We start from the raw sequence: 17,680 nt of genomic DNA, 5'->3' as shown, positions 1-17,680 counted from the left end.
GTAGCTTATGATAATTAAATCATCTGGTTAGCAGCTGCTGCCACTGTAATTACATGGCCTTATTTATACTATTTGTTTTCCGCAGTGCATTTTATTTATCTAGTAACAGTGGGGTAACCTGCCCCACTACTGAAAGCAAACCACATGGCTCCTTACCTGTTACCTCCTCTTGGAACTGCAGCCACCTTCGGGTCTTCTCTTTGCCAGACTTGTGTTTTCTCTCCAGCCATCTTCCTCCACTGCTTCTCAGGCTTGACTGTGGAACACAGCTAACGACTCTAACCTCCTAAGGATAACCAAAGACAGGGCTTGGAAAAAATCTCCATCACTTCAGCTGATTTGAAAAAGCCAGACTACATTCCCACTTGCCAAATAATCTGGCTTTGTATGTTCAGTATGTGACATTATAAGCGAGAGGCTCTGAAGATGCAACTTTATAAACATATTGGATATGGTATCTGTCTATGATGCTTCAGGAAACACTGAAGACTTCCCTGAAACGTGGTGGAGCGACGATCTCTGTCTGAAGTATTGTTTACATCCTTTCAAGTGCACAGTGTTTGCTGGGCGGGGGGATGAGGAGGAAGAGAAGGAAAGACTGACGGAGAGTCTTTAATACATGATTGAAGGATTATCTGGGATGACCAGAATAACAGTGAATTGGGAAATACATGTCTAAGGGAGTGCATACTCAGGTTGATAACTTCCAAAAATCACCTCGCATCATTACAACAAAATTTCAGAAACTGTTGCCTGAAAGAACAACAGAATCAAGAAAAACAAACGTCCTCAGGAAATCTGATCTGACAGAAGCCTTGTAAAAACTTGCGCACTGGATCACTGTAAGCCTTGGTACACAAAGCTGTGAGCCACTGTGGCACTGGCATTTGACAGAAGTCTCATTCAGGAATCCAGAATTAGCTGGGATTCTGCCCCATTCAGTAGGAAAACAAATCAATGTTTGGTTTGGTTTGCTTTGTGGAGAAGAAAATACAATCCAGACTGCATTGCCTTTTGGACTCCTTATTTCTGAGAAAGCAAAATTTCAACTAACTGGAAATGGTATAGTCTAATTACAAAAAATAGCTACCCTTACGTCCTTAACTATCTGTTAATCTGGCTAGCTGTAACTGAAATTTAGTTTTAAAATAGAGGCATACATTTCTGAATGCCTTCTAATTACTGCTGTTCTTTGACTTTTCTGGTTTTGCAGTTCAACTGGACACTGTACAAATTAATTATCCTGGTAGTTCAGCAAAAGTAAGAAAGAAGCTGATAGACTCAGAGCTAATAATAATTATTTATAATAATTCAGAGAGACTGGAAGTAACTTTATTTTCTATTCTTACACAGGCCTGCTGAAAAGCAATTACAAACTCCACATGCGAGTTCTTTTGCATTTACTGAAATTTGTTGATGCTGTAAATGAACAAGCTCCCCATTTATTTCCAATTAAAACAAAGCATGGTATTTTTTAGCAACGATAACAGCTCTGCATTTTCTTACCACCTTTTTACGCTCATTTAGCAACAAATAATAGAACAAGGCAACTTTATTTGGGGGGAGTAATTCTCACAAACTAGTCAAACTAAAAAAAACCCTTGGCAAAACTTACAGAACATCATCCTCAGGACTCTATTCCATTTTTAAAATAAGGATATAATAATCAGTCCTTAAAAATAGTGCACTAACTTTCTTCTAAAATATCACTAAAAAAGAGAGTCAGATCTCAGCATTTTAGATCAAATGAGCAAACCCAATTGATTCCTTCATTCAATTTAGGAGGCTGGGATTTGACTCAATATTTTAAATTTGAGTTCAACAAAAATCAGGAGGCCACTCTGTGGCAGTTACTGCGGTTTCAGTGCAGATCTGAAAATGAAAGCACCATTTCAGAATTCACAGGAAATGGTCATCTGCCATTTAGTTGTCACCCTAACGACAACTTCAAGCTGCATTCAATTTTCAGTTTTTATACATATCTCACTCTAACTCTAGGCCCTGAAAGTTCCCCAAGAAGAGAAACAGCACATCAGAAAAAGTCTAATGAATGTGTGGAAGGCATATCAGTAGCAACCACTGGGCACAAAGCAAGGAATTCTTCTGAACTCTCCACGTTAGCCAAAGTCTCTCCTTGGAATTTAACAGCAATTGTATCTATTAATTTCAACAGGAGCACAGCAAGACAATCATTACACAGTTCTGATAATTTTCAAGACTGTGAAAGTTTTGAAATTCTTGGAATTCTTGAAATTCGTGGAATTCTTCTGTGCTCTTTAGCTAATTTTATATGATATTAGAGGGTTCCCTCATCTGTTTTGTTTTTAAGCTATATGGACAACATTGCTCTTCAACACTCTACATAGGCAGAAAATGTTATACTTTTTGACATTTCATTGAGTGGAGAGAGTATTTCTCTCCCTTTCCTCCCCATTCCCAACAGGAGTAAAAATGTTCACAAATAGCATCTAGTGTTTCTCCTGTGACAGGAGATAAAACATGGACAAACTAAGTATTACAGCATACAGTAATTTCTGTGTTCTAAATAATGGATCAACAAATACCAGATATAATGCTGACAAAAATAATCAATTTTGTTGCACAGGAATAGATCGGTGCAACAAATCTCAATGAACACCAAAAAAATTTTAACAATTACCATTGAACCTCTGCCAACAACACTACAATGATCAAACTGACATAAAAAAAAAGGTTAGATCTGCAATGCACTTGAATATAAAATTCTTACTCTCATTCCACATAAAAATCAATGATTAATATTAAAAATACTGGCCAAGTGTTTAAAATGAAATCAAGGGCAGGAGATGTAAACCTCAAAGATTAAAGTCAAATCTGAATTCTTTCTAGAGAGAGAGAAAAAAAAAAAAAAAAAAAAAACACTTTACACATTCTCTAGCAGGAATTATTTTCTTCACAGGCTAACAGGAAAATTCTAGTTGATACAGGGTAAATACAAGTCCATGTTATCCAAGAAGATAAGCAAATTATCAATGCAGTGGGATTGTTATGATATTGTAATATATAACTGAAATATAACAGAGTATATTTCCCCAAATTCCTAAAAGTTGTATAACTTGATATTGACACAAAAACTATTAACGATAACATTCAATTATAAAATAAAGTGCTTTGATAAAGCATCGCAACTTTCTGTGTTTCCAACAGTAGAAATACTTAGTAAAATATTATTAAAAATTTTAACCTGTGAGTGCTGCAACATAAATGAAAAAGTCACTAAAACTCCAGCTGTAAGATATGCAAGTTTCTTGATAGAATGCTGCAGAAAAAAATGCAATGTAAAACAGCAATGGTACCTCATGTTATTTTGGAGCATATTTCTTAAATGTGTACTAAAGACCTGCAGGATAAACCTCTCAAAACCTGTTTCACATTAATGATGTGCATTACAATATCTGGATTTTTTTCAGGCAAAGGATAAGACTGATATCAAAAAAAAAAAAAAAAAAAAATCTGTGCCACTTGGCTGTATGTCTTTGGTAAATTGGTAAATTAATAGTGCAACTATTCTGTTTCATTTCTAAAAGAGAAAGTTTTCCAAAGCAGTGCATCCCCCACCACTGAGAATCTACTATGAATTTCTGCATTCACTAGGATCTCAGACACTAACCTACTATTTCAAACAAATGAAGAATGTGTTGTGTAAAGTAATATTTCTTCCTATTTTTAAATATACTATTGAAGCAGAATTAAACAATTCCAAATTCCACATTAGAAGGTAACTGAACATTTCAGTTTTCTTGCAATAGTTCAGAAGCATACAAATCTGAGCATAAATTTTATGGCAGTTTTTAATAATTGATATCCAAGGTGCTACCTAAAAAACATTCGTAATTAAAGTATTGTTAGCTGAGATATAGTTAACCTTTGTCTCTATAAAAAAAGACAACTGTTTTTCATTTTGCTTAGATGCTTAGCATTATTCAAAATGCAAGGAAAAGCTATAACTACTTAATTAAAATATATTGCAAGCATGTTTATCCAAGCTTATATTGCTAAAGCCTTACTGTATTGTCAGAACTTTTAATGGAGTTTGCCTTTAAATAAAGTACCATGTATTCACACAAACCTATATATTGATCTGTATTTTTTACTGTTATTTTAATCAGCATACTAACACACAACTATATTACATAACATCCAGTGGCAGTACAATAAACTGTGGGGACACTGAAGTGCCCTTTAATGATTTTTCAACTTCTAAACAACAACATTCTTTCTGAACAGGCCTGTCCGACCAAACTTGCGTATTGCTGAACACTGGCTTCATCACTTGGCCCCTTCCTTTTTTTCTTATATATGCTGTAAGGCATGATGGTTCTCTTGTGGAGTACTCTAACTCTGCCCAGTTCCTTAATGTGACCTTCATCAACTGCAAAAAGAATTAGAGAAAAAAAATAATTAGTTAAATATATTGTCATTGTGATCTTAATTTATGCAACTAAGTTCAATATGCATACTGAAAACTGCCTGAAGTAACAAAGCCAATTTACAGATGAATATTGTGAAAAGCAGAGCTGATAAACAGATTGTTTTTCTTGAATTATGGTTGGAAATAAATCCTAAGTTGCAAAGCATGCATGATGGGCTAGAGGAAATCATACGTCACCCATTTCTGATGGTGATATATAGCGTTTCTGAAAGTACTTCTACTATTTTATTTTAAAATGTTTTCATTTAATGCTCACTAGAGTCCCATACCAGAAATAAAACTGTATCTGGGAAATAATTTCAAATACAACTGTCTAGAAAAGACTTAGTTGCCATATTGCATTGAATAACTATGCCATTTGCAAAACTATCAGCACAGAACGCCCTCCTTCCCTGATTGTGAAAAGTATCTAAAATACAGCAAGAATCCTCCTCACTTTTTGCCTTAGATAAGCATAGGCCAATAAACTGTCATCTCAGACTTAAGTTCCCCTTTCCCAGCCCCCAACCTTTTCTCCTCATACACTTTTTTCTGAATTTCTGTAGTAGAATGAGGCTAAACACTTACTTACTCCAAGTCTGATCCTCTAGCTCTGCAGACCAGTGAATAGGGTTTGTAGGGCAAGCACTAGCTGGGTGGGCCTGACAATTCCCTCCTTAAGCTTTCAAAGATACATGCACCATAGCCAAATCTTATTAACCTAACCTACAGAAGCTTTGTGACTTAAAACTAGAATTATATACATAAGAGCACTATTGAATAAGTTAAAACTTCCCTTATTTGTACAAATCCAACTGATGCTGCTATTGCAGAATATTAATTTTATATAGCTGCTGCACGTCAGAAAAACTGGCTCTAGACCCCTAGAAAACTCTCTAAAGAAAGCAAGTCAACAAGCCACATGCTTGAGGCAATTGCAGGATAAATTGATAGAATTATTACAAAATACAGGTAAAAAGTTTTAGAATTTTTGAACTTTAGATTTTAATAGTCACGAAGGTAAGAGTTAACTAAAACACAGAAGCTGAAATAGGACTTCGAAAGTTGAAGTATATACTTTCAAATTACGAAAGAGAGAAGAGATGCTTACTAGAATGCCAGCATCTGGGACATAAGCTCAGGGGTGGGGGTTGGCATGAGGAGACTATTCTGACTGGAAAGACAGTATGGGTAAGTATAAATGTTCAGCTTTATACACTGTATCAGTCTCTATCCTACATTGAAATATATGTTCATGTGCTTGTTTCATTTAAGTCGTAATATTTCAGGCTCCCTCAACTGAATCTGAATGGTATCCATCCTACCCTTTTTCCCACTTAAACACCTGTAATGAAATCCCATTCTGATTCATCAGCTGACTCAAAATCAAACCAACTGCTGTGGAAAACCAAATAATAGCTACATCCTGGGCAAAAATAGTTTTAAACCACAAGAGGGTAAAAAAAATATAGAACTCTTCCAACAAGCTTTGCAAATGGCATTAGATCCATGACGTGTGATCAGCTCTGGCAAGTGAACTGGTCACAAAGTCCTGTCTTGTCCTGTTTTACATACCTGAAGTGTACTAAAGACTGAAAAAATTAGTTGACTTATTTTTCCTGTGTAAGTAATCTTTGGATTTGTCACAGATAAGTAATGAAGAACAAAAGGATGAGATAGCCTGTGTCTGGAAGAATATGAAGAACTTTGTTAGATAAATCTCTATTTAAATGTAGCCCTTACTATGGAAAAGTTAAGGCTTTTTTTTGGCTTTCTTTATGCATTGTAAGGACAAAGTCGGTCATTAAATGCTTTTCTTCACAAGGCACTGTTAAGAATCTCCCCCGATCACACACAGAAATGTCTTATAAACATTTTTCTGCTGAATGCCTGAATTTGGTATGTTAAACCTAATGAAGCCTTTCTTACAAAGTTAAGAATGATTTTATTACTTTTATCTATGTTTTGATTCTTAGCATGAAAGTACAATGTACTTCTTAAATCTTAACGAGGAAAATGTGGTTTGAAGGAAAAAAACCTGAACAATACATACTAAGATTGCATTCTCCACTAATTTTTGCTGGCACTTGATTTACATAAACACCAAAGTAAAAAACACTTTGTTTTGGCTTTCTCTAACTCTTTGAACTCCATCAGGTTTTTGATATGTGGCCAATACCCTTCTGATATCCTAATAGGTTGTTTTTCTACCCGTCCTACCAACTCTTTTGTTATGTTCTCCTTTCTGAAAGTCGACCGGGGAAAAAAAAATGCAAGTTTAGCTTGACACAGTGACACAACTGTGAAGTTATTTCAACTCCGTAAATGGGAAAGTTTATATTTATTGCACCTCTAGGCTATTTGTCTGTGTCCTGAAATGGATTTATGCCATGTCTAGCCTTCCTAAAAAAATCTCATCCCAAAAGCACTTTCAAAGCTGTTCACTACTGTTGACAATCACTGCTTTTCAGTAACACTGAAGCCTGATACACTGGATGAGTTCATCTTTTGGCTTGCAGTATTCCTGGCCCCAGATTCAATTTCTTACAGTAACTAAAGCTACTGTACCTTCAATTTCCCTATAGCCTCCACCGGCTCAGTTGAATTTTGTTCCTGTTGTTCAGCATGTGTTTTTATGTGCTTAGGCCACTTACACTCATTACATCAAGTGCATTTGGTGCATTATCCTCCTTGGAATCAGAATCGTGCTAGCTCTACCTCTATAGCTATATCAAACATAGTTATTAGTACGAGGGCTCTAGCAAATTTGTTAAACACTGCAGCCAAGTATTTTCTGGGGGAGAAGTAAGGCTTGCCAAACCATGCTGTAGATCAATCCTTACTTGGACTCTGGCACCATTTTCTAACACAGCCCTCAGGCAGGAGAATGCTCTCCCAGAGTAATCACGAAAATCTAATAGTCTCAAAATCTTGAAAATCACTGTAATATGAATACCTCAGACAAGTTTTAAGCTAAACACAGACAGTGAGTTATATGCATACAGTATACACTTACAGACTTGGTAATAAGTAAAGTTTATCATCAGGAAAAGTTTAAAAGCAAGTAAGTTTCATCTTACGAACTTATGTTTGATTGGTAGTATTTATACTTGTTCTACACATTAAGGTTGATTCCAAATTCTTTAAATAAGATTTGAAAGGCAGTAAAATAATGGTCCTTACAACTTCCACAATTTCTTCACAAAGATTATCTGTTCTAGTGAATACTGTTCACGAACTTCCTCAAAACTAAAAACTTAAGTGATAAAAATAACCTTCTGTAAAAGTACTTAAAATATATATATTTTAAACTCTGTCTGAAAAAAAAAATCCGTTTACTACAACTTTAAGCCACCACTAAACTGATCTCAGGTACATAGTTAAGCCTTTAGAGAGAGTGAAATGGAAGTTCTGTCACCACAACACCAAATCCGCAAGTTAAAATTTAGTCAGCTTTCAATTGCTACTGTTCTGGTGCCAACATCATATCAGTGCAGGAAAGTATTCTCTTTATTCATTTAAATCCTTAGGTAGAATGCATTTAAGAGAATTTAATGGAAAATAAAAAAAGATTGTGCTCCAGTATTGTTTAAAAAAGAAATGACACAATAAACAGGAAAAAAAAAAATCTGTTCTTGCTTAGTACATGATAAAGTTTGGTTTATATGCAAGCAGGCAGGAACTGACTCCTAACACCCCTCCTCTGTGTGACTGGAGCTGTAACAGAGAAGCAATCTCAATTCAAAGTAATATCATACAGTGTATTAAATTACTTTTTGAAAATAATAAAAATCTCTCAATCTGTATTATTTTGTGCTGTATTAAAACAATTCCAGTTAGTGATTTCTATCCAGACTGATTGGAGTGGAACAACATCGCATAAACTTCACTCATTATTATAATTATTGAAGACAACATTGTCAGCACCGAGAAGCTTAAAAAACATATTTTTCCCTCCCATATTTTCTCATCGTAGTTCCTGAGTTTCCCACTAACCTCTGCTTTTCCTCACTAGTAATCTGTACATTAATCTATATAAACCTCAAAATAGATAAAATTATGGTTTTGAATACAAAGGGGTTTTTGCTTTTACATAATTCTTAGCTCATCCTCTAAATTCAAGCTGTAATTTATAACTAGTTATTTTTTAAGGGTTGCTTCCTCATCCATCTCCCCAATCCAGTTCAATATGAGCTACAGAACCTCTCTGAGTTTTAGAAGACTATGCCACACTGCTCACTTTCTAAATGTCCTCTTAAGAGTTTTGCACTCTCCCCTAAGTCCACGTGTATCAACATGGTCTGAATGCCAAATTCTACGTAGCTATATATCGCACCTTTAACAATGGACAAAGTGGACACCTAGAGGTGAGTACAAGAGATTTAAGCACCTCAGTAGAGCACAATGTAAAGCTCTAGCTATCCATATTATAAGTCTATTTAAAGATACCAAAACTGTCTTATGCTTCTACTCCAAGTTTGAAAATTCTTGCAGAATTTTTACCCAATGCTTTGTTTTCACACTGATTTACGACAATTTTTAAGGAGGTTTACATGAGAGTACAGCATCAATCAACTTAAATCTATAGTCTCAAAGGTAAAAATACATCTCAACTTTTGTTGAATAAATTGTTACTTATTTCTCTCTTCCCCTATAACTCTAAAACAGCAAGTTATTTATATAGCATCATCTATAAAAATTTGAATATAAAATTCTTATACAATTCAACCCTGACACTGTGACGTCATGAACAAAAAAAGCATCAGTACATACACTGTTTAAAGAAATCCACACAGGACAACACTTACAGGTAAATCTGGTTCAGTTTTTGCCCTTGGCATCAAAGGGCATAGATAAGACTGTTAAGTGCTTCTGCTGACATTTTTCATATCTCAGTATGTTTGAAGAGCTGTATTTTTATCTTACTTTCTGAGAATGTTCACCCCTGAAATAATTATCACACTCCTAGCACAATTTATCCACAATTGCATGTCTTTGCACCACAATGGAAAAGAATGAGCATAATAACAAAAACCATCAACATTACTTAACTACTTAATAACAAAGACAGTCTAAGTGTGAATGTCAAAGTGTGCTCATGTGATGTTTCTAACAGTTGAAAACAGACATTAAAATCTTTTTTTCACATCACATCAGTATTAACACAATTCGTACAAGTATTCTGTGTACTTTAAATCCTCATTCTGCAAGTATGAAAGGATTGAGATGCTGGGGAAGGATACAATTCAAGTCTCCCTCTGTCTATGCTTTCAAATTGCTCCCTGAGCTTTAGGATTTCATTTTACTGAAAATGTCACTTCTAAGCAAAAGGAAAGAGCAGAAGTGTGACTAGGGGGCATGATAACTCATACACAGTACATAGTCAGAAGATCAGCAGTAGTTGGACTAGCTTAGCAACAATACACTCCCAAAAGTCTGAGATAAAAATGGCCTTTTGCAAGCCAAAAAAGTCACAATGAACTTTTAGTGGGGAAATTTACTACATATGCCTGACATGACTTATTTAAATGTGAAATAAATCAAGGGTTTCTTTCCTGAGAAGAAGCATATCAGATGCTTTTCTAAGCATCTTAAGACTCTCTGTGCAATGATTCATATTGGCAGATATTAGATATGTTAGATTTCTTGGCCTGGTTGCACACACACCAACCTTCATCAAATCTATGGGGCAATGCTGCTGAGCAACACTGAGTAATAAGCTAAAAGTAACAACAATGATCTTCAAAGGCAGTCTCCTCTCCAATCAGTCCAAGAAATACTTTTATACTCAAGAGACTGGAAAGAATTTGAAGAATAGTAAGTCTATATTCTTAAAGAATTCATTTTTTATTTCTTTATACATTCAAAACTACCTTCCTCAAAAAATGCAAACTCAAAAAATCTGATAGCAAAACATGTTTTAAAAATACTGATAGGCGTTCCTGTTGAAATACCAACATAAAATAAGGAAGAATAATTATTTTACCATTTTTATTCACTGCAAAACCAAAATGGTCGTTCAGAATGCATTCACATAGAAATTAGAAGTTTAATGTTCTGATGTTTTTTCTTACAATGTAGAATTTGTTAGTATCAAAATATTTTTAGTCTCCTAGTACTTTAATCTTTATTTTTTACTACCTAATATAAGCTGAGTGAAAAACAGCTACATTTGGTCAGAAAACCCAACACTCTTCTTTAGTAAGCACATGTAAAACTGCCAATCAAGAGAATGGAAAGAGAGTTCTACAATAGACTGCTGCAATTCTAAGGAGGCTTGAAGCCAACATCACAATAAAAAATGTTACGGATCAAAGCTTTTTGTAGCAAACTATTATTAAATCAGCTTTCACTGGTGGCTGACTTGGTTCAAGCTGCTTTTGATCAATATTGATTAAAAAAGACAGTCATAATTCAGGTCCTAAAGCATTCCTTTTCCACGTCTACTGGAAACAGAAGAATGAAGATAAGATAGATATTTAGAACTGCTGTTCAGTAAGAAAGAACTTCTGCATTCAATTATTTCTAAATGCAAAATCTGGACTTTTGATAATCAGGAAACTATTTTCTAAACATGCAATAGAAAATCATATGACTCTTCTGTCCAAATCACAAACTACAGTGGTGATGCTTCCTGATCTAAGAGGGCTGAATACATATCAAAGCAGAACTGAGGAATGTTGGTAATGTTCTATAGTGATAACTTCTTTAGAGTCAGATATGATTGTTACCAGTTCCTTCATTCCCTTGAATATACTCAAAAATGTGAAATTTTTTAATTTGTCAGTAGTGTAACCTAGAAATGAGAGCAAGCTAAGTTTCATTTAATTTTTCCATTGATAGGAAAATAAGTGTAGAAATGTAGAAAAATTATGATATTTTTCTTATTTATGTAGAAAAATGTAGATAAATTTATTGACTTTTTATTTTTTTAAATAGGGAAAAAGTAGGACAACTGCCTTTTTTAAAAAAAAAAACATTAATTATGGAATAATCTTTCTTGTATTTTCTGTATACAGAATGTACTCAGAATTAGTATGAAGCTTTATTGAAGTCTGGTACTTCTAATTCAAAAAAAGAAATATGATACTCTGAAATGACACTGTCTCTGATCATAAACGTTCAGTTTCTTTAAATATCACTTAGAATCCCTGAAGCAAGCATTTGGTCATCAAAGTAATTTTTTCAACAATATTTTTATATATCTTTTATTGTAGTCATCTGGTTGGAGAGATGGGTTTAAGGTTACGCGAGGACACTATACATAGAGATCTATCTTTTATTGCACAGAGCAGTGTTTCAGAGAAGGACACTTAACCCACAAACTAAATGTACCTGTTTTGTCTGCAGGAAAATGAATAAATAAATAAATCTGGGATAGATCATAAATTTTAAAGGTAAAGCAATTTGGAAATACTCATGATTTAGCAAACTTTTTTTCATCAACTTTGAAACAAAAAACTCATTGTTCATATCTCATGAGTTATGGTTTAGATCTTACGGTCTAGAAATACCAAAGTTTAGTGCTTCTGCAATGCAGGTAGAGCTAACCCTGAAAAAAGTGCAAACCTGAAATAAAGTAGCAATAAAAAGTCTTACTTTGGAAACAAAACATCTCCTTATTTGACATATCCCACAGGAATAGCATGGCTGAGAGAATGATATGAAAAAACTGCACATGGAGAAGATACTAAATTTTTATTCACAACCTAATCTTTGTTTTCAGATGTGCTTTAATCTTTGCCTGCTGCCTACAATTCTCCCCCTCCACAAAGGACTGTTTCTTCTGAGATGAAACACTCTACAAGGAAGAAATCATTTGTAAAATCCTGGTTAAAAACACTTTCAGGGTTGTGTTTTTTAAAAAAAAATTCAGGGCAGTGTGGTGAAAACTAATAGTAGTGTTAAAGGCACTTTACGCTGCTCAAAGATTTTCCTACTCAATTAGAACCCTCAAGTTGCGTGTCATGTTCACGTTGTGTTGCTTGTGCTTCCACACCTACACTATGCAGAAAACACAGATCTGAGTTTTTCCACAGCAGGGCAAAACAATTCAAGAAAGAATAAAAACATGCAAAGTATCATTTCCAGTTTAAAACTGTACCATTAGCTGAATCCTGAAATTCACTTTAAAAGCAGTCTTAGAAGTGTATTACTATGTAATTATCTACTACTATAAATTCATTTCCATTTTCCTTAATAATGGAATCCTCAAAATCTATTTTTACTAGTAAAGATTAAATCTACAAAAAATGGACAATGGTCAGCAATTGATAATTGCCATATTTTCAGACAGAGAGTCAAAACTGTATGTTTAAAATGGATTTTTGGTTTCAGTTTTTAATTTTAAATTTTGAAGCAGTAAGGTCTTGTAACATTTTTAAGACTAATATTGTATTCAAATTTGCCAAATCACAAAAAAAAAAAAAAAATACTGTAAAAGGTTTCAAATGCAATCTACAAAGAGCTAGAAGGTTTTATGACACATCTGCTTTCAAACCAGGTGTAAAGAAATATCCATCTCTTACTGGTTTTCCCTGGTTTTCCTACAGCAATGTAGAAACACTAAAGATTTGCAGATTTTTTTTTAAGAAATGCTAAATCTGACCCTGTCACTGTTTAATGAACAATAATTTTAAGACAAAGAAGCTTTGAAAGAAACAAGGTAACTTTTCAAATTTTACAATTGAAACTTACACAGGAGATATTAATTACTGAAAATAGAAATGTTTCCACCACAAGCTAAAGTCTAATAGATCTGACCTTTGAATTTAAGATTGTTTCTTACTAATTTTAAAGCATATTTTCTTTTGCTTGACCAGCAAAACATAAGAAATCTCTGCAAAACTGAAATAGAAAATATACAGCCATACTCACTAATAGTAATGTTTATTTAAACAATAAGTTAAAATGTTTTTCTTGTATTGCTTCTTTCATACCACACTCATACATTAAGAAATATTAAGATCAGTATCCCTCAGGTATAAAATACCACCTCAGACCAAAATAAGAGTACAGTTAAAATGAAGCATTAACTAAGAAAAAGAACCAGTGAAAAGAGCTTTTAATTAAAACCAGCAAGCACAAGTCACAACAGAAGTACAGTAAAATGTTCAGAATATACTCAGTCAACTTTGCAGTTCAGTTACTCCAACAGAAAAAAAGAAAGAAAAAATGTAATTTTTGAAATCACTGCTCAAAAAGAAAATGTTTCTAAGGGGAAAAATCTTATCAAAACATTATCAAAGATTCTTTAAAAAGTGAAGACAGAAGAATCACAGTGTTACAAGTATAACTTATAGTGAACCTTAATATGGGTTAAAAAAAAAAAAAAAGGCAGCTACAATATGGAAAAATTTTAAACACATCTTACAAATGAAAATGCTTAGGCTTTGAGCCTGAAATCATACAACTAGTTTATGATTTGCAATTCACTCTTTAGAAGTAAGCAGACCAATCACTAATCTGCTAACACTGCTGTGCCATGCAGAAACAACAACTCATTTTGTTTTGACTCTTATTATTCTAGTAGTAAACACAAATTGGGGCCAATGGAAAATATTTCCTGTGCAATACAAAAGTTCATGACAGTACTTCTAGTTTTCAATCGTTATTCGCAATAGTCTGAAAAAGGCTTTTGCTTATCTGCAAATACATTCTTTTGAATATATTGCCTATATTATCAGTGCTAAAGGGAATCCAGGTAGGGCCCACTGTTCTGGAAACATTTGAAAGAAATTTCACTGTTAGAATGCACACAAAACAATAAGCATAATATTCCAAGTATATTTATGAGGGGCTACCTTTTAATACATTTAATCATTCTAACTTTGTGAAATAGCACTGAAGAGCCAGATTTAAATGATATTAATATTTCGCTTTCCAGAATTTGAACTAACAGTGAAGAACATTAACTGCATATATCTTTAAACAACAAAACAACAAAAAACCCACACATCCTTTTGTCATCCGGTAACTTTCAATTATGTGTATACAGTTTATCTACACTCTGTATAAAAAGACAAGAAGCAGATCCCCAGCAGGAACAGCTAGATTTTAAACACAGCAAGTAATCCAGCACCAGTTCAAACCAGGAAGCATTACTGCCACCAGTGCACAACTGGAGTCTGAGCTAACAAGCACTGTGAGATGCTGGTTCTGCACAAGGCCCTCCTGACTGCCACCCTGACCAGTATGTCCTGAGAACACAGACCTCTGAACAGGCAGACTGCTCAAGGGAGTTTTGCCTACCCCAGCTAGCTAATGCTGTGTTAAGTTCACAAGCTCATTCATGCCTCAACTCACTTTTGCAGGACTCTCTGGGCATTTCCATGGCATGCTTCTGATCTCTTGGGCTCTAGGAAGGTTTCTTTGCTCTGGGTCAGCATTGACGAGACCGACCAAGCCTAACTCCACATCCGATGCATCTTCCCAGTGCCCCTCAAAACTTTTATTAGTTTTATTAGTTCAGCTTTCCAGTTTCTCAAAGTATTCCAGTTATTCAGAAGAACGGAGAAGCCTACTATTTCGAGTGTCTTGTTTCTCTTTTGAGACATAACTATAAACAATGGTCTAGTAAATCCAGTCCTTAGACACAGCAAGTGAAAGTAGCTCTTTAAGTTGCTAGCTAATACGGACTTAAAACTGTGCACATACTTTTCCAGAGAGTTTTAAACACAGGTTTGAATGATACTTCAATGTCAGCAGCAAAAATGCAGTATTGATCCCCAAGTTTGCAATGACAGTAAAACAACGGAATAGAAGACAGTGCAAAGGACTTACAGAGTTACAATGCTTTGTAGAGAGACTGCTCAAAACACTGGGAAGGAGATAAAGAAGATTTTGAACGGGTTGAAGAGAGTTAACTACTATTAATTAAAATATTTGAGCTGTATGAAAATGAAAATGGCAGAAAGTAGTAAGAAGACCTTTAGAAAAGATGAGCAAAGAAAAATCCTCATTAAGGTGATACATGAGAATAAGGAAAAAATTTCAAACAAATAAAATAAAAGTCAGGCTGAGAATTACAAATGCAGACGTTTCCATGAAATAGGCAAAATTCATGCAATTGTCAGTAGCTTATCAGCTACATAAATCACATTACAGCAATCAATTTACTGACTAAAATAATTAAAACATGGAATCAATTACATTCCCAAAAGCTCCACATGAAAAGACTGGTGATGTCTCTGCAGCCCAAAATAAGCGTGTTCTATGGCACTGAGGATCATTATAAAAGGTCTGACCCTGGAAAAAGTTTGCTGCAGTAGCTGGTAGCATGTGGCCGAGTCCCAGCTGCACTCGGAGGCTTCCTGATTCTCAGGGCAGGAGGAAGGTCCAGCACATGTGCCTGGCATCACTTCCACAGCTGTTCTGTATCTGCCCCTAACTATAGCTTTTCACTTTCATAACATTTTAAAACTAATTCTAAATGCTAGTTATCCTCTGCATGAAACAAATCCACATGACCTGTCTATTTATTTCACACCATCTAATTTTTAATTTCTGTTCCTGTGCTGTTCTAACAGATCATGGAAAATGACTCCTACAAGATTTAGTTATATTTACCCTTCTTCACATTCCTCCATATCTCCAGTAACTAATAAATTCAATACCGATTACACAAGTCTTTCCATTTGTCTCAGTAACAAAAAGGAGCAGAATTTAATTCCAGAGAATCAAATGCTACAACACTGAAGCAGTAAAACCTTACTGACGGGATACTTCGAGTGTATGGCCCTCCAAAACTAATCTTTTCAATGTGATGTATGCCAGTATATCCTTATTTTTCAAACAAATTCCTCAAAAATACGCAATTTCAAAATATATCTGTTCTTTATATAGTCTCAACAAAGGTAATTTTGGATTAAAAATGATTCTTGAGGAATATATGTCAAATGTTTCATTAATTCCACCAGAAGTCAGAAGATGGAGCTTGAGGTGTACTGATTTACTCTGCTACATCTAGTATGTCAAAGACAGATGTATTCAGAGTATCAAACAGGATGAACTTTTAAAACTCAAATATTTAGTACAGATTTGCCAGAACTTAATGCAAAATGGAATTCATATTGTGACCATACTTCAAATCACAATGTTTTAAAGACTTTTCTTTCTTTCTTTCTTTCTTTACCACTGATTATTTTGTGATATTTTGTTTCAGAGCTGATTGGACATAGCAACGTCTAATTCCTAGGCCAATTTATACACTGTTTTTGGTGTATAAATTTTCTCAAAATATTTTCAAAGCTATTGCCATTGTTTAGGACTCACCCTTAAATTAAATACACAAAAAAAATAAAATAAAAAAGGCACCCCCGAAATAATTTTAGGTAAAATAAAATATTTAGCAGTTTATAATGATTAAAAAAGAATTCTTAGTATAACTAGTATGAAATGCATAAGAATTACCCAAATAAAGAGTATTTAAAACTGTCAGAAATAAATTTTCAAGAGAAATACATATGCATTAAAAAGAAAAAATACACAAATATATGCATATATGTATATATATGCATACATATATATGTGTACGTGAGTGTATATGCGTGTATATATTTATCTATATAGACAGAGAGACTGCAGTGGTCACCTTTGTAACTCCTAATAGTCTTTCACAATTAAAATTTTGACAAGCACATTCCAACTCAATATTAGCATATAAAATTACAATACTTTTTCAGATTTATTTTTTATATGGTTTACCTTTTGTTATATTTCTTTTTAAAAGTTTTTCAGTGCCATTGGAACAGCTCAGTAAAATTAAAGATGTTATTAACATTATCTTTTTATTACAGAAGCATGGGAGTGTTTAAGTGTATTCTTACACATTTGAGAAAAATGCCATGCCAGTCTTTTCAATGTAATCTAAACGCTATCTTTGTTTTCCACTTAACACACTAAAAATGGAATTGAACTCGATGTGAAATAATCAAAATGCATATCCATTTTGTGTGTCCCCATACCTACTCCTTCCTTTCTCCCACAGCTCTCCTGCTGGGAGTTTGCCATAAACTCCAACAGATAACTACTGCACTTCCTTAGATCCCTCCTTGAACTCTCCTTCACTGTGATTTTTGCAAACAATTCCATTAAGTTTAGTCTGTTGATGTACTATGACTATAATTTACCACACTACCCAGAGGTGCCTCCTGGTTTCTTCATGCTGCCCTTTTTTGCATTTACCACATCTTATCTTAGACTATATTCTCTGAAGCAGAGAATATAAAA

The 17,680-nt window shown here is 34.2% G+C and overlaps 1 protein-coding gene across 7 annotated transcripts in view; it reads right to left on the bottom strand.

Moving 5' to 3' along the window:
* Window positions 1-1,310: 1,310 nt before the first annotated feature.
* Window positions 1,311-17,680, bottom strand: part of ATE1 (arginyltransferase 1) — an 86,767-nt gene continuing 70,397 nt past the window's right edge. For all 7 annotated transcript variants that reach the window (XM_062580426.1, XM_062580433.1, XM_062580432.1 and 4 more), the window contains one exon: window positions 1,311-4,411. In XM_062580426.1, coding sequence (XP_062436410.1) covers window positions 4,233-4,411 — 179 coding nt within the window. In that variant the 3' untranslated portion in view covers window positions 1,311-4,232. The remainder of the gene's footprint in view (window positions 4,412-17,680) is intronic.

This window comes from Rhea pennata, chromosome 7, assembly GCF_028389875.1.
Source record: "Rhea pennata isolate bPtePen1 chromosome 7, bPtePen1.pri, whole genome shotgun sequence".
NCBI classification, from domain to species: domain Eukaryota; kingdom Metazoa; phylum Chordata; class Aves; order Rheiformes; family Rheidae; genus Rhea; species Rhea pennata.
The sequence above is the reverse complement of the archived record's forward strand: the minus strand, read 5'-3'. Positions and strand labels throughout refer to the sequence as shown.